The sequence below is a fragment of the Podarcis bocagei genome, assembly GCF_964188305.1.
Source record: "Podarcis bocagei genome assembly, chromosome: 17".
In the NCBI taxonomy this organism is placed as follows: Eukaryota; Metazoa; Chordata; class Lepidosauria; order Squamata; family Lacertidae; genus Podarcis; species Podarcis bocagei.
In genome coordinates, this window is record NC_138143.1 from 9,330,165 (window position 1) to 9,348,019 (window position 17,855).

General features: G+C 44.6%; 1 protein-coding gene across 8 annotated transcripts in view; it reads left to right on the forward strand.

Annotated features, from left to right (window-relative positions):
* The window catches only part of VAV1 (vav guanine nucleotide exchange factor 1), a 66,016-nt gene that overhangs the window by 34,246 nt on the left and 13,915 nt on the right, over positions 1-17,855 (forward strand). For 6 of the 8 annotated variants that reach the window (XR_014003261.1, XR_014003262.1, XM_081175853.1 and 3 more), the window contains 13 exons: positions 251-350; positions 2,756-2,851; positions 3,375-3,443; positions 6,165-6,251; positions 7,243-7,328; positions 9,450-9,582; positions 9,806-9,915; positions 10,320-10,421; positions 12,781-12,884; positions 13,583-13,605; positions 15,656-15,701; positions 16,301-16,437; positions 17,603-17,668. Coding sequence is in view for 6 of the 8 variants with exons in the window: in XM_081175853.1 (XP_081031979.1) it covers positions 251-350; positions 2,756-2,851; positions 3,375-3,443; positions 6,165-6,251; positions 7,243-7,328; positions 9,450-9,582; positions 9,806-9,915; positions 10,320-10,421; positions 12,781-12,884; positions 13,583-13,605; positions 15,656-15,701; positions 16,301-16,437; positions 17,603-17,668 (1,159 nt within the window). In the remaining 2 variants the exon portion in view is untranslated. The remainder of the gene's footprint in view (positions 1-250; positions 351-2,755; positions 2,852-3,374; positions 3,444-6,164; positions 6,252-7,242; positions 7,329-9,449; positions 9,583-9,805; positions 9,916-10,319; positions 10,422-12,780; positions 12,885-13,582; positions 13,606-15,655; positions 15,702-16,300; positions 16,438-17,602; positions 17,669-17,855) is intronic. The other 2 variants (XM_081175854.1, XM_081175856.1) reach the window with 1 other exon arrangement.

Sequence of the window (17,855 nt, forward strand, 5' to 3'; positions counted from 1 at the left end):
ACTGCAGTTGCTAGGAAGGGAAGGGGGTGGAGCTCAGTTGGAGCAACGCCATTAACGGGAGACAAACTGCATTCCTGGTCTCTCGCCATGTTGGTTGAATAAACTCCTTAGTAAGAACTCTTCCTTGTTTTTCTCTGCTTCTTGCTGCCACCAGGGGAGGGATAGACTTCCCCGAAGCCTGACACCAGGTGTCTGTCGAAAGCTCACTGGACCTCCATTCACACATTCAGCTTCTTCTGCTTCCCTGCAGGTTCTTGCTCTATGGTCGGTACTGCAGCCAGGTGGAATCCGCCACAAAGCACTTAGACCAGGTGGCCAATACCAGTGTGGATGTACGCATGAGACTGGAGGTGAGGAAACTGCTCTTTGACATTCATGTGCTGGACTCCCACCATATACCAGCTTGCTGCTAAACTTTCTTATCCATGGATTCCAGCAGTAGAGATTACTGTTTTCCTCAGCCTGTTCCAATTGTATTATGACGTGATGTATTCTGTGTTTGGGGCCTCACGTTATAGGACACATGCCACAACTGGTATTAAAATGTAGTGCTGTAAATCACCCGGCTTAAAACTGAAACCCTAATAATAAAATAGCCAGTCCAATCCAGGGCAGAGTTAGGTACAGGGGCACCAACTATAGGGGGGCCCGAGCACCCATAAAAATTTCGTTGTGGGTGCTCAGCACCCGCATTGCAGTGCCCCCGCCTCAACTTCCGGTGCCTCACAAAGCACCGGAAGTGATGTCTGAGTCCTCAGAGATGCTGTCCAAAGCCTTGCAAGACCTCAGAACCTGACTTCTGGTGCCATCATGGTGTCGCAACATGACATCATGATGATGTCGCAACGTTACATCATGATGTCACGGCATGACATCATGTCATCATGGTGCAACCTGGGGCCACAGTCGGTGCCCCTGGTTAAGTACACCTAAGCCCATTGGTTTCAGTAGTTCTAGGTGCTCCTAGCTTTGCAATGGATGAAAACAAAAGTATTATGCAATGACAATATCTACGTTTTAACATTTGATTTGCTATGGTAGCAAACTGGAAGCTGGGCTCTAGACCCTTCTTTGTAAGCCACATTTAACCTATTGAACTGAAAATCAGACCTCCTAAAATCAGTGGCTTGTTACGGATGCTGGCTCTTGACCCCTTGCTAAAGAAAAGGCCTGCAAGTGAGTACAGATGTTAAGAAGGCATCCTTTTCTGTTCCACCCCATGTTTGTCACACTCAGTGCAGTTTCTGCCCTGCCTCCCCTCATCTTCTGCCAAAACTACATTGTACATCCCACTGTCCACTGTGACAAAATTGAGACTCCCGTAATTTATGTGAACTACGTTTTCAGTTCATTATTCCACCCCACTCATTTCAGTGTAAAGGAAGCACAATGCTATTAAGGGCCAGGAGGGGGGAAGTGATCTGTTATGACTGTTCGTGGACTGAAGCAACAAAAGTGAATACCAGTTGCATGGTTTTCCACTCCAGGACAGAAAAGCCATTTCCGCTCTGTTCCCATCTTTCTCAGAATCCTCCATTCACTCTAGTAGCAGATCGGCCAGGATTTAATAACAACAAAAATTAAAATGGACATTGACAGGGAAGTACAGTGGTACCTCAGGTTAAGTACTTAATTCGTTCCGGAGGTCCGTTCTTAACCTGAAACTGTTCTTAACCTGAAGCACCACTTTAGCTAATGGGGCCTCCTGCTGCTGCCACGCCGCCAGAGCAAGATTTCTGTTCTCATCCTGAAGCAAAGTTCTTAACCTGAAGCACTATTTCTGGGTTAGCAGAGTGTGTAACCTGAAGCGTATGTAACCCGAGGTACCACTGTTATCCCTTCAGAGAACACTTTTGAGTGGAAAGGGGCAAGGAAATTGCTTAGGGCTTGTCTACACTTCAGTTTGTCCTGCCTCTTTCCCCTGGGGTTTTTTGCAGACGTACATGTGTTCCAATTCAGTGCTAAAGAGTGGGTTTTCCTGGGGAAAGCAATGGGACAAGCCGAAAACCTCTCGGACGCCTGCTTTCTACAGACAAGCATAAGTGTGGATGAGCCCTAAGTCACATTCAGCAGTTTGAATGTGAAAGAGAGAGATGGAAATTCCCAGGTGTCAAAAAAGGTTATTTATGTACTCCGCTACGGCGGCCCGTTTTTTGTTAGCCCCAAAATGGAAAATGAGTGAGGTCCCAACCAAAGATGAATGGCAACTTAAACTGTTGGAATATGTGCAGCTTGCCGATCTATCTTACAGAATAAGAGAACAAGAAGAAAATTTGTTTGAAGAAGATTGGAAAATGTTCATTGAATATATGGGGGGTAATTGTGTACACTTGAAAACATTGGCAGCATTATGATAAATTCAACAGTGTCAATAAGTTTTGATGGAAGTAACAATGGAATACAGAATGGTTTAGTTTATATAAAATATGCAGGGATTTATGCTATGCAAAATGAAGCACGGAAAGAGAAGAAAGGAAGTCATTGATATTTTAAGGTTGTCTAAATGAATATTCTAAATTGTAAAACATAAAATTTAATAAAAAAATGAAAAAGAGAGAGCTGAATTTAGCTGAACCTGGGATCCCACTTTCGGAGGCACATAACCCACCCTCTGGGGATTCAGTGTAGGATGAATCGATCCCAGTTTTTAGGAATCTCCTTATTTCCAATAGTCTGCTTGTATATATGTAAAGAAAGAAAACGTTACAAACAGTGCTGTTTTTCGAGAACTTTGCTCCAATTTTCTGCCTTTTAGGAATGTTCGCAGCGAGCCAATAATGGCCGGTTCAGCCTGCGAGACCTCCTCATGGTACCCATGCAGCGGGTACTGAAATATCATCTGCTTCTGCAGGTAACAAACATTGATCAGATTATGTAACGCCAGGGAGAAGGAAAAGGAAGGGGAATGTTGCTCTGAAAATATATGGCACAATTGTCTTCTGTGCAGCCTCCATTCATTTTGACCAAGCTCATGCTGGATAAATTCCAGTTAGAGTGAGCCAATTCTAGGGTTCTTTCTGCCTCTAGATCAGGAAGGTGTTTAAGGCATAGTGAGTGAAGGAAGGCAAGCTGGGAGCCAAGAACCCTATTGTTTGTTTCTTTAGGCAAGACATCCCCATCTCTGGGACTCCTATTTATAAGCTCCTGCCATAGGAAAAGTGAGCTTCCTGGAACGTGAGCTTCCTCTTTGTGCTGATGTAATTCGAAATTCTGCACTGGACTCAGCAACTCTTTACTGGCAAAAAGTATCGGTTTCAGCTCTCAGTAATGATGCTGACATATGAATGTTAGCACGTAGTGAAGATTACTTTGGCTATTTTATCTCCCAAATGCAGAAGTTTGCTCATTTTTCTCTGCCTCCTCCCTCCCGCCAGGAGCTGACCAAATACACAGTGGACCCAACAGAAAAGGAGAATCTGCGGCTTGCGCTAGATGCTATGCGGGTGAGACATATTCTAGGGCTAGGCAGATTCTAGGGAATGTATCGTGTTTGCAGCCTTAGAATTTCTGGGGTCCCATGACAAAGGGAAGCTGTAGACCCATCTAGGCCACCTGAGGATATTTGTTTGTGTATCTGTCAGCTGGGTGGGGGAGTGGTTCTGGCAAATCAGCTGGGTGGGACTTCAGGGACTCCCATGGCCATAATCTGAATTCTAGGAGAGAATCTTTCTCAGCCCTGATGCTTGAGATAGAATTTGAAATGTTGAGCATTAAAGCTGAGTATTTTTATTTTATTTTATTTTATTTTATCTGCATACAAAGCATGTACTAGTGCAGGTCTCTTATTCCATCTCTTATTCTGGTTTATAGCAAGCAACAGAAGATGGTGGAACCTAGACCTGGTGGGGCACCTAGGGGGTCACATGTTGGGTGCCTGGCTTCCCAAACTCTTCCCGTGTAATGTTGTTGTAGTACTAAGTCAACCACTCTGCGGCTTGTTTCCCAGTTCAATTAAGGGAGGTTCTCAGTGCAACTCTCATGTAAATGAACAGAAGACTGTGGACAGAAGGCAGCATACATCACTCACTAAAATCAACAAAAGCCACAATAACAAATGTTGGAGATGTAAATCACAAGTGGGAACCTTCTTTCATATGTGGTGGTTGTGCCCAGGAATTAAAAAAGTCTGGGGCACGATCAACGAAGAAATGAAAAAACTATTAAAATTCACATTTCCCCAAAATCCAGAAGCATTCCTTCTTGGGATTTTAACCACCGATATCCCAAAAGAAAGAACAATATTATTTCTATACGCAGTAATGGTAGCCAAGTGCTGGAAAAGTGAACAGATCCCTACTAGAGAAGAATGGGAATTAAAGTTAAACGAGTACTTGGAACTTGCAAAAATGACCGAATCATTAAGGAATAAACCAATCGATGTAGTCCAAAAGGAGTGGGAATGCTTTAACACTTATCTAATGAGACAAGGCTCAACAAGCAAAATTTGGTTGGGGCTAGAATAAATCCGTAAATAGAAAAAATGTTTCCTTATACCAAGATGAGGACATGAATTGAAATACAGGAAGAAACCATATCAGATAGATAGAATGAATCGTGGTGAAGTAGATGGAAGTCAAAAATAAAGAGAATTTGAGAATTGATGCTTTGGGATAGTATTGTATAGTTAATTTCATTTCATTTTTGTTCATGATTTTATTTTTGGTTTTTTGTTTGTTTTTTCCTCTCTTTTTTTTCTTTGCTTTGTTTCTTTGTTTTCTGTAGATTTGTTTGTTATGTCTAGTCTTGTTTGTATTTGCACAAAACTCAATAAAAAATTGGGGGGGATTATAGCAATTACCCCAGTGTCATATAGTTAGCTTCATGGCTGAGTAAAGTTTTGAATCCGGGTCTTCCAGGCCCTAACCCAATAGCCTTACCATTAAACCTGTATACAGAGTACCTCTATAAATTACAATGCAATATAAATTACCCCAGTATACTTTTATTTCTTGGAGCTCTTCCAGTCATTGATGCACATGAGGGGGAAGAATTGCAGTGGCGCTGGAATGAGGGAGTAGGACGGGTGAGGGAACTTTGGGGTGGTGATGGCAGCAACCTGCAGGTGTGGCCTACCTGCTGCAAGGTGGCGTCACCACAACAGACATCTTGCTTCGTTCTGTGTATGTTCTCATTTACTGTATATTTTAATCTCCAAAAGCTTGCTTACTTGCATGTTAGACCCATGGAATACAATGGGACTTGCTCCCAGGTAAATGTGCTTAGGTTTTCAGCCCCAATGTGGACTTGTCTGCGGGTTCCAACCAACTGGAAAATCTTGACAGGGGTTCCTGATTTATTCAAAATACTAAAATTAGTAGAGGACAGACTTCAGGATTGTGAGTCTGGGATCTACCTTGTGTTTTACCAGAATCCCAAGAGCCACCAACTACAGACATACATTTAGGGTTCATCCACACTTCTGTGGCCTGTTGGCTTTGCTAATAAAGTTCTGATTCTCTCTCCACACTTCTGCTTCTGCCATGCCTAGAAAGAACAGGGCTCATCAGTTTTCCGTTTGACCCACACTTTCTCAGTACAGATCCGAGCTGTTTTCCCCTACCCCACTCCTTTCCAAAGGAAAACCTGCTCTTTAGTGATCAATTGGAACAAATGGCAATGCAGGGAAAACTCAAACTGCTGTTTGCTCCGATTGAATGCTGATTGAACAGTGATTTTCCCCAAGGGAAAGCAGTGGGACAAGAGGAACTCCAGATAAGCCCTTAGTGTGAAAGAACATGGGAAACTGAGAAGAGCTTACAATCTTTCTACACAAGGTTCCATTCATAGTTTCCGCAAGCTTTCTTAAATTCAGTTGTCACATTTCCAAAGGGTGTGTGCCATTTGCTATTGTGAAACAAGCGGAAGTCGGAAATTCTTGGCAATTGACTAAAATCTTCCAGAGACCTACCGATAGATTCCAGTTTACCTCCTGCCCTGCACCAAACCATTTGTATGAACACAGGCCTACCGTACAGGGTTGTGAGTGCTTACAAGAATAAAACTATGATGAAAGGTACGACTCCTCAGAACATTGCCAAAAGGGGTTTGTTGCATTGTTGTTGTTGTTGTTGTTGTTTAACTCTCACTTGCCTCTTTGATCTTTGGCAAGTACGCCAACCGATCATTTCTTTTCGAATAACGGATCTCATTATTTCCTGCTTTAGGATCTGGCTCAATGTGTGAATGAAGTCAAGAGGGACAATGAAACACTGAAACAAATCACTAATTTCCAGCTCTCCATTGAGAACTTGGTGAGTGTTGCGGCAAGAGATTTTGCCTACCTTCTCTTGTTTTTTATAAGGTATTTCGACTCCAGCATGTATCTTCATATCCATTGAAAAATATAAATTTGTACTTTGTTGATTTTCAGTTACAAATAAATTAGATATAATAAAAAAGGATAAAAGAAAGAGAAATAATACTATCAACAATCATATCCCATTCTTATCTTGATTATTGGAATTCCTTTTGTTGCCACTTTTTGCAAAGCTGCCATTCTAACAGCTTTAAGTAAACAAATAAAAAATTATTCCTGCTAATGCCCCATCCTCCCTGTTTGCTTCCAGAACTCTCCCCCCACCCAAAAAATATGTAATATGTCTTCTCCTACGCTCCTACCATCTCCAAAATTTGTAATCTTATCAGGGACATACTGTATTTTTCACTCTATAGGACGCACTTTTCCCCCTCCAAAAATGAAGGGGAAATGTGTGTGCGTCCTATGGAGCGAATGCAGGCTTTCGCTGAAGCCTGGAGAGCATAGGTGCGCCCTATGGTCCGGTGCGCTCCATGGAGCGAAAAATACGGTATATAGTTTTGAAATGAACTACTGTCTGAACAAAAGTTGTAAAAGCTTCCCTTAATATGAAGGCATATAATTCTTAAAGGAACTACCTGCCATATCCATATCCAGCATCTGCCCTTGGAGGAACATCAGGTCTTGCAAAGTGCTTGCATGGGATTTTCCAAGCTTCAAGGATCAGCTGATGAGCTGATGGTTGGCTCTTGTGGAGTGCTATGCTCTGGGCTTGGCAAGACACATGCTATGCAGGTTGTGACTTTGCCCACATGGTTTAGTTTCAAACCATGCAGGCGAACATAGGTCACTTGATGGCTCCATCCACCTGTCGAAGTTACCTGGCAAGGGTGGGGGAGATAACAGTTTGGTCCAGTCCTAAATAAGCATCTTCTGAATGCAGCCAGTTGATCTCCTGTAAAGGAACACGTTCTCCTTCTCCCTAGACACAATCCCTGGCTCACTTTGGGAGGCCGAAGATTGACGGGGAGCTCAAGATCATCAGCGGGGAGAAGCGCTCAAAAATAGACAGGTGATGGCATGCACATCCTTTAGAGAAGAGGTTCTCAAACTCTGGTCTGTTGGACACTGGTTGTCTATGAGCTTCATTCAGGTGGTCCATGGAAAAGTTTAATGAGTATCCACACTTGGCCCTGTACTTGGTTTGGTCTTTTATTTTCCAGTAGTGGAAACAGAGGCTGTTCTGAACAGGGCCAGATTATCAAACAGGCCAGCAAGGTCCTGGCCGTGGGTTGGTGCTTTTTTCCATGATATGGCTCTGGTGTAGTCTGCTAATATTTCCCTAGGAATTGATCAGTTAGACACTTCTTGGTTTGCCTAGTGTGGGGCCCAGGATTTTCATAACACAGCACAGGTTTTAAATAGGATGTCAGCACTGAAGAAAAGACAATATTAAGTGGTTGGATAAGACCCCTAGCAAACTTCAAGATCTTTTTTCCACCCCACAACTTTCCCCATGAAAACCTGCTCTTTAAACACAACAAACCTGCTCTGAAGCGCAACAAACAGCAATTTGGATTTTTCTGTGGATTGCTGTTTGCTCCAATTCAGTGTTAAATGGCAGGTTTTCGCGAGGAAAGCTCTGGAACAAACGAAATAGTGCTCAGACACAGGACTATAAAGCACGGGCTGTCTGGTAAGTGTGGAGGAAAAATAAGTGTGGATAAGCCCTTTGTTGAAGCAAGCCAATATTTTCTTGGCCCACAAACTCCCTCATTGTACATGGTTTGGTTTTTGCAACTACTTTCACATTCACTGTCTGCTGCTGTTTCCTCGTGTGAGCTACGTCCAGCTTCAGCATGCACCGAGAGGCATGTCTGCATTCACCCATAATTATAATAGTTCATCTCATTTGTGGTTTTCAATGGCAGATTTATCGGTGGCATCCTAGTCTTAAGTGCTCAAGCAGAGACGACATTCAGTGCACAGTAGAGCCAGAGGTTTCCCTCGTAGAGAAAACTGCAGCTTTGGATAGCACCCAAAAATATTACCAAGGGAAGCCTAAACAAAGCAAGGTTGTTTGTTAACTGCATTCAGTGCAGGAGACTGCATAATAAGCTTATAAAATGCATGCTTTTTATAGGCTCTTCCACACTTTCTCTTGTTGCACCGCTTTCCTCCAGGGAAAATTCACTGTTTACCACTGAATCAGAACAAAAGGAAATTGGGTGGTTTTTTTTGCAGATTGAGGTTTGTTCTAATTCAGCAGTGGGTATTTTCCTGGGGAAATGTAAAACCTGGGCAAATTTTCCTGGGGAAATGTAAAACCTGGGCAAATGTAAAACCACTTGGCCCCCTTGCCTAGAAAGCATGGAACAAGTGGGAAACCTATTCGACCTGTGCTTTCTTTTTTTAAAAAAATAAATAAATTAAAGTTTACATTTTATAATATTTAAACACATCATTATTGTACATTTAACTTCTTTTGCTCTCAAGAGTTTATCAACTCCCCTCCCTCCCGCATACATTTTCCAGTTTACACTATATTCATTCTGAAGGTCACAATTTTTAAATAAATGTAGAAAGGTAGAACCAATTATCATTATAAGTCCTCTTACAATCCTGCTAGTGTTGTTAATTGCTTACAATAGTCCTTCAAATATTGTATAAATTTACTCCAGGTTTTTTTTTGGAAAGCTTGATCGTGCTGGTTTCGGATTTTCCCCGTCAGTTTCGCTAATTCTGCAAAGTCCATCATCTTAATCTGCCACTCTTCTTTTGTTGGTATTTCTTTTTGTTTCCATTTTTGGGCTAAAAAAATTCCTGCTGCAGTTGTTGCATACATAAATAATTTTTTATCTCCCTTTGGTATTTCATCCCCCACTATTCCTAGTAAAAAGGCTTCCAGTTTTTTAAGAAAAGTATTTTTATACATTTTCTTCAACTCGTTATATATCATTTCCCAGTAAATGATGTATAGGTGGTATTCAATACCAACCAAACTTGCTAAAATGTATAGGACAAGAAATAAAGAGTGTTGGAAATGTAAAGAAAAGGAAGGGAATTTTTATCACATGTGGTGGACCTGTAAAGAGGTGAAAGCTTACCTTTCTAGACATGGGACAAAAAGAAGTGGGTATGATACCTTTATCTCACCCTTGTTGGAATGTCTCAAGTTAAAACTGTCTTGCAGGTATGCTTTCCTCCTGGACAAAGCCCTGCTAATCTGCAAGCGGAAAGGAGATTCATACGATATGAAGAAATTTGTCGATCTGTCCAGCTACCAGATCCGAGATGACTCTTCTGTAGAGAAAGACAACAAGAAGGTAGTGTTTGGGTGTGCATTTGGGGGCTGGGCTGGGGGGGGCTGAGAAGGGAAAGGGAGTTGCAGCCTTAATTCAGCAGGCACCTCCAACCCAGAACAGAACTCTGTTCTTCCCATTCTTTCCAAATGGGACTACGAGGGAACAAAGAAGTCCATTTCAATAAATATGGCCCAGCCAAGATTTTATGCTAATCTGTTATTCCCCTTTTCTTTCTTCTTGCCAGTGGACTCACATGTTTGTCCTAATCGAGCTTAATGGTTCCTCGGGCTTTGAACTGTACTTTAAGACGCGGGAGCTGAAGAAGAAATGGATGGAACAATTTGAAATGGCCCTGTAGGTCTACTCTTCTACTCCTGCCCCTGTTGTATGCTATCCTTTACAATCCCAATACTCCTATATGTTGCAGTCCAGCTGCAGATCCATTCTAGTCACTGCAACATTTCCATGACAGTACAACGATTCTGCAGCACTGGAGCTTGACCATAATATTACCAGAAAAAATGTGCAAAATTGGCAGATTTGATGTAAGAATCTGAATCTTTCTGAAGGGCTGGGATGGACATCCAGGGCCCATCCAGGCTGGTGTTTTGTTGTGGGTGTTTTCTGCAACCTGTTCTTGACACAATGATGTCTTTATTCTGTGTGTGCGCCAAACAAACAATCCATAAGCCCGTGAATTTGATGTAGCCACCATTGTTGTAAGCTGCTGACTCCCTCTTTCTCAATTTCTGGTGCAGCTCCAATATCTACCCTGAAAATGCTACAGCAAATAGACACGAGTTCCAGATGTACTCCTTTGAGGACACCACCTCCTGCAAAGCCTGCCAGATGCTGCTGAGGTACATATCCCATCCCACTCTACCCAAGCCATACAGGAGGGACAACCACCGTATTGGCCCAAATATAAGCCACACTTTCCCCCCAAATTCTGACAGTGAAAAGTGCGGCTTATATTCGCGACCTTACAAAAATTGGCTTGGAGCGTACTTGTCCCCAGATGTTGGCTGGTTTTGGCTGGGCCGGCTTCCAAGATGGCGGCGCGATGAGGGGGTCCCTGAGAGGGAGCCAGAAGGCGGCGAGGAGGAGGAAAGGAGGGAGGAGCGTGGATGAGAGAGTAAGCAGGTCTGCAAGGAGGAGGAACAGGAGATGCAGTTGGTGTGCTGGGACTGGCGCTAGTCCAAGGTGCTGCCTGGCTTTAGCCTGCTGAGGGGCGCATAAGTCCCACCAGCAGCTGCCTCTCTCTGCCCATCCTGTTGGGGGGCCATGTGGTGCTGAGCCTCTAGAACAGCGGTTCTCAACCTGTGCGTCCCCAGATGTTGTTGGACTACAACTCCCATCATCCCTGAACTCTGGCCTTGCTAGCTAGGGGTGATGGGAATTGTAGTTCAACAACATCTGGGGACCCACAGGTTGAGAAAGGCTTCTCTAGAAGCACTGCTGCCTACCATCACTGCCGCCGCCGCTGGAGTGAAGACACTGCCTCCTTGGCCCCCCTCAGCCCCCACTCCTCCTTGGGTATTGTCTTTTTTTCCTTTTCCTCCCCATTACTTTTAAAGGTGCAGCTTATATTCGGGCCAATGCAGTATCTCTTTTGTTGCATAGTAATTTTTATTTGGTTTTTCAAATAACAATTCAAGTTGCATATCCATATTTAGAGATTTCTCCAAATCTCTGGACTTCCCACCTTCCCCTCCATGAGTCCTATCGTACACCCTCTTAACTGCATATTTTTCCACAATCCATATTTTGTATCTTCCCATCCTTTCCATAATATTCGTTACGTTACAAATGTTATTAAAATCCTGCTAGTGTGTTCATCTCTTTACAGTGATCTCCTAGATAAATTATAAATTTCCCCCATTCTTCATTGAAGTTTAGGTCTTCTTGGTTCCTGAGTCTTCCAGTCAGTTTTGCCATTTCGGCATAGTCCAACAGCTTGATCTGGCATTCCTTTCTGGTAGAAGGGACAACTATCTTAATAATATAGCTGCCAGTTTTATATGATCCCACCTTTAGCAGTAAAATTAAATGCTTTTTTTAAAAAAAAAACCAACACTTTATTTAACAATCAACAATAACTTACACAACTATTCACCATTCAGTACAATCTACCATACCTGACATTACAATCTACCATACATGACATTACATTACAATACACGACATTACAATACAATACAGTACAGTACATATATCAACATTCAAAATTTTTATCTACCGGTATATCTATTTTGAATGCAAATGGAGTTATTAATATCAGAGCCAGTGTGGTGTAGTGGTTAAGAGCGGTAGACTCGTAATCTGGGGAACCGGGTTCGCGTCTCCGCTCCTCCACATGCAGCTGCTGGGTGACCTTGGGCCAGTCACACTTCTCTGAAGTCTCTCAGCCCCACTCACCTCACAGAGTGTTTGTTGTGGGGGAGGAAGGGAAAGGAGAATGTTAGCCGCTTTGAGACTCCTTAAAGGGAGTGAAAGGCGGGATATCAAATCCAAATTCTTCTTCTTCTTCTTCTATCAGGATAGCCCATGTAAAAGTTTTCTCACTGTGGAACATGGAGATTTGGATCACATCAGGCATCATTTGGAACCACAACACCAGAGCTTTAGTGCATAGCGGCAGGAAACCCTGTAAGACCTCAGGCATGCAAGATCTGCTTTGGTTTTTCTAGAGCCCCAAGATCCACCAGTCAGAGACTGGCACTTTGGACCCAGAAATATTTTTGGAGTGCTAGAACTGAACAGAGCTCAAAGTTCTCTCAAGCAGAAAAATCCACTCTTACTTATTGCGTCAAGCATCCTTCATTGTAGTCACAGGAACCAGCTCCTAGGGGCCGAGTTCTCTTTGGCCCCCCAATAAAATATTGGGGGGGGGGTCCAGCCCCTCCCAAAATCAATGGACATTGCCATTCATTCAGTGCGTGGAATTGATTATGCGAGGCAGGGCTTACCTGCCCCACCTATTTTATTCAAGCTGGCACTCCTGATTTCAGCAGTATAATTTAGGGTGGGGCTGTCATTTTGTTGATGCTCTTGTTGAACAATTAAGAGTCAGAAAACCTGATCTACTGCAAATTACCCAGAGATCTGATCTACCAGTAGATCTCCAGACGTATCTTCTACCCAGCATTTATGTAAGGCAACTAAGCAAGACTTTATTATACATAAGCCCCCTCCCTCATCTTTCCCATCTTCACACAGAGGAACCTTCTATCAGGGCTATCGCTGCAGCAGATGCCGGGCACCTGCTCACAAGGAATGTCTGGGGCGGGTGTCACCGTGTGGAAAGTCCAGCTCAGGTAAAGGTAAGGTTTCAGACTCCTCTAAATTGGTGGACGAGTCTCTAGAGCAGCCTTTCACAACCTTGGGCTGGGTCCTCAGATGTTGCTCAACTGCAGCTCCCATCATCCCTGACCACTGGTCCTGCTAGCTAGGGGGAATGCAGAGAATAATTATCGATAATGAAATGGGAAACAATAAGATGGTGATACACAGTTTCCCCTTATTTTAAAAAGGGTGTGTGTGAATCAGAGCTCCGTTCCTATAGTAGGTTAGGTAAAAGTAAAGGGACCCCTGACCATTAGGTCCAGTTGTGGCCGACTCTGGGGTTGCAGTGCTCATCTTGCTTTATTGCCCAAGGGAGCCGGCATACAGCTTCCAGGTCATGTGGCCAGCATGACTAAGCCGCTTCTGGCGAACCAGAGCAGCGCACGGAAATGCCGTTTACCTTCCCGCCAGAGCGGTACCTATTTATCTACTTGCACTAGCGTGCTTTCGAACTGCTAGGTTGGCAGGAGCAGGGACCGAGCAACGGGAGCTCACCCCGTCACGGGGATTTGAACCGCTGACCTTCTGATCAGCAAGTCCTCGGCTCTGTGGTTTAACCCACAGCGCCACCCGCATGCCTCTCCTATTGTAGGTAGTGATATACAGTTATGTGCTTCATTTTAAGCTCTTCTCTTTATGCCTATTGTAATCTTTCCTTATTTTCTGTTTAATGCAGAGTCTGGATCTACCATGAAAAAGGTAAAAGAAAAAAAGTTGGAGTTAATAGCAATAATAGGCGGGGTGGGGTGGAAGGACATCTACAAGAGAGCCTAGCAGGAAGGGGTGTTTAACCCTTACCCTAACAGTTCTCCCCTTCCGCCTTTCTGCTCAGACCTCCCCTCCCCAAAAGAGGCCTATTTTTAGCCTTGGGACCAAGATTTGGAGGAGTGGGAAGGGCTTTTGCAGAGAAGAATTGGCAGGAGGGAGGAAGCTAAACAGCCCCTTCTTCCTGCCAGTCCTCCCTTGCCCTTGCTCTCATAAGACAAACATGGGGCCCCGGGAACCTGTTTTTGCCAAGCATTGTGTGGTTCTGCCCAAAGGTTGCTTTTTTTAGCAGGAGCCAATGGCAGCTGTCTTTACTTGGTGGCTGAAAGACACCACACTTGTTTCCTCCCGAAAGAGCCAGATTAAGTGCAGGCATGCACAGCAAATAATACATAGAAATTGAAAGAACTGGAATTTTAGAACAAAATTTGGTTAATGTGGGTATGAATTATAAAATATAGATGGTGGTGTGTTCTTTCCCATTCATCGCTCAGTTAGAGACAAGCAGTTATCAATTTGACTGGATTGTTCAATTCATTTGTAAATTGTTTGCATGCTGCCGCTTTTGTCCCCATAGCCACAGAGCCCTGACCCCCAAAAGATCTCCTCCCTTTTCTCCTTGGCCCCCTTTTATTTCTCCAGTCCTTGCCTCCTTTACTTCTCAACACCAGGTCTTTTTGCTGCTCCCCTCCCCTGCTATTTCCATCCCCCCCACTCCATCCCCACCTCTTCAAACCCACTGCTTCCTAAGTCCTCTTCTCACTCATCTTCCCAAACCTCAGTCTGCTTAGCACCAAACCTTTCTGCTTGCATCCACCAGCATGTAGATCCTTCTGTCTGTATACTTTGTGTGAGTTTTTACTTTCTGAAAACTGACACTTTACTGAGGGCTTGTCCACATTTCCACTAGTTCCATGCCTAGAAAGCAATTGGGGTCCAAGAGATTTCCCCATACTTTCAAGGCTGTTTTTCTTTCGCTCTGTCACTTTTCCCAGGAGAACTACAGAAAAACCGTTTGACGTTTGTTCCGATTCAACAGTAACCAGCAGGTTTTCCTGGGGAGAAGCGGCAAGACAAGGGGAAGTGTGGATGAGCCCTGTGAGGGAAGTTTGTCAGCATGCAATGGGCTGAAACTTTCTCCTCATGAATGTGAATACCGTATTTTTCGTCCCATAGGACGCTCCGTCCCATAGGACACACTTAGTTTTTTGGGGGGGAAATAAAGGAAAAAAATTTTTCCTTTATTTCCCCCCCAAAAGCAAGTCGGGGAAACCGAACCAGGTTGAGGAACAGCGGGATGGCGGCGCTGCGCCTCCCTGCTGTCCCCCGAGCTTGTGGGGCTGGCCGGTGTCTGCCCGGTGCGTGAGGCGCTCTGCATCAGGGCGTCCCGCCCGCCGGGCGGCAGGCTGCTATCCACAGCGTGGGGAGCTTTGTGGGGAACTCCTGCAAGGCTCCCCATGCTGCGGATGTCTGCCCGGCGTGGGGGCGCTCTGCTTCAGGGCGCCCCTCGCGCTGGGCAGCAGGCTGCTATCCGCAGCCTAGACATCCCCTGCGGGACCTCCCGCAGGGCTGCCTAGGCTGCGGATGTGTTCCCGAAGCCTGGAGAGCGAGAGGGGTCGGTGCACACCGACCCCTCTCCCTCTCCAAGCTTCAGCAAAAGCCTGCATTCGCCCCATAGGACGCACCCAGATTTCCCCTTCATTTTTTGCATGGGAAAAAGTGCATCTTATAGGGCAAAAAATATGGTAATTTTCATCACAGCAACTCAGCCAATGGTGTGGAAATGGTTCATAATCCACAGTCAACCAATTTTTAGCTTAAGATGTGTACATTGTGCATAATGAATAAAATACGCCATACAGGTTTAATATGATATATCCTTCCAGAAACCTGGATGTGTACCTTGGTGATTATAAATTTCTATATCCTGTTAACCTCTTACCTCATTCCCGTTACCTGAACCAAAATCCATTTTTCTGTGCAGAATAAATCCAATCGACATACGCTGGAGAGCGATAAAGCTGCTCTAGGTGAGTTGTAGTTACCTGGTAGCTCACTATGTATGTTTCCGCAAGGACACCAATGATGGCAGGTGACCGATGAAGGATTGAAGCTGGCAGCCCCCCAAGACTAGCAGCAGAACATCTGGAGAACTTACTGCTTCCATTCACCTACATGGCCCCACCCATCACATGGTCACAGCATAGTGTTGTTGTTCCTAGTTATTTAAAAAGCTCACTCCCATAGCATGTGGTTGAAATAAAAGCAATAATAATAATAATTTTATTAGTCGTACTCAGCCCATCTGGCTGGGTTTCCCCAGCCACTCTGGGCGGCTTCCAGCAGAGTATAGAAACATAACAAACCGTCAAACATCAAAAGCTTCCTGATACAGGGCTGCCTTCAGGTGTCTTCTCAAAGTTGGGTAGTTCATCTCTTTGACAGGGCGGGTGCCACTACCGAGAAGGCCCTCTGCCTGGTTCCCTGTAACTTCACTTCTTGCAGTGAGGAAACCACCAGAAGACCCTCGGAGGTAGACCTCAGTCTGAATGGTGGGGTGGGGGCGGGGTGTGAAGATGCAAGGAAACTGATTCGTCTAATCACTGCAATTTTCTTATTTGCTCTTAAGGGCTGCCCAAACTGGAGGTCTGCCAGGAGTATTATGGTGTTCCTCCACCTCCTGTGGCATTTGGTCCACCACTGAAGCTCAACGTGGGGGATATTGTGGAGCTAAACCGAGCTGAGGCCGAGCAGCTGTGGTGGCAGGTAGGCATAGTCAACATTGCTGTCCAACAGTAGCTCTTCGGTCTTGAGGTGACATCAGGATAACATGGTGATGAATAACTGGGATGATGAATGAACTATTGCATAGGTAAAGGTAAAGGACCCCTGACAGTTAAGTCCAGTCGCGGACGACTCTGGGGTTGCGGCGCTCATCTCGCTTTACAGGCTGAGGGAGCTGGCGTTTGTCCGCAGACAGTTTCCAGGTCATGCAGCTAGCATGACTGAGCCGCTTCTGGCGAAACCAGAGCAGCGCATGGAAACGCTGTTTACCTTCCCACCGGAGCGGTACCTAGTTATCTGCTTGCACTTGGATGTGCTTTCGAACCGCTAGGTTGTCAGGAGCTGGGAACGAACAATGGGAGCTCACCCCGTCACAGGGATTTGAACCACTGACCTTCTGTTCGGCAAGCCCAAGAGGCTTTGTGATTTAGACCACAGCGCCACCTGCATCCCATTGCATGCCTTCTCAGAATACAAATAAAGAAACCACTGAATCTTTTAAGTGCAAGTCTGCCAGTGTGATTTGAAGAACCAAGGGGGAACATAGGTAAAGGATGCTGAACTCTTCTCCTTCCCTCCCCCTCTTACTCCTTCAATCTGCCTTGTTTGCACACTGACGTGGCCTTTTAAATGGCCCCTGTCCTAACAGGCAGCAGCAGAGGAGGAGTTCTGCTGCCAATCAAATTGCTGCCCAGAGCTCAGCATTACTCTTGCAGTAGGAGTCTTTGCGGCCCATGCAGCATGTCTTCTGAAGTCCATGGACCATTTCCAATGATTAATTTAGCAATCATCAGGCTACCTATTCCCCCAGAAGATCCTCTGCTCTTTTTCACAGTCTAGAGGTAGGCTAGTTCCAAGTTGCTTAAATGTGCTAAATTTGGGACTGAAACTGGTGGCTTCTCGCTTCCAGTTCACAGCACACTTAGATGCAAGGGCTATTTTTTTGGCAGCAGTTTGCGAGGCATTCTGTGAAGTAGGGGAAACTGTGGCAAAAAAACCTCCATGTCATTTCAGGTCAATGCTTGTAACCAAGTTAAAGCCAACCACTGGAACTTTCCCCCCATCATCTAAAGCACTTTTCAAAAATGTTCAACTGCAGATCGAACATACTTTTCATGAGTTCTTTGCTTTCGTTCATTGTTTTCAGGGAAGGAACACATCCAGCAATGACATTGGCTGGTTTCCTTGCAAGAAAGTGAAGCCTTATGTCTGTGTAAGTAGCACATATCTGGGGAAGGTGATTTCTATGTGTTTTAGTTGATTAGAGGATTATTGAAACTATTGGTCATCACACACAAAAAATAGAATTAGGTTGAGGTACAGTTTAGCATAAGTGGTTCCCAATACACTGGATACCACAGAATCATAGAACTGTATAGTTGGGCAGGACCCCAAGGGTC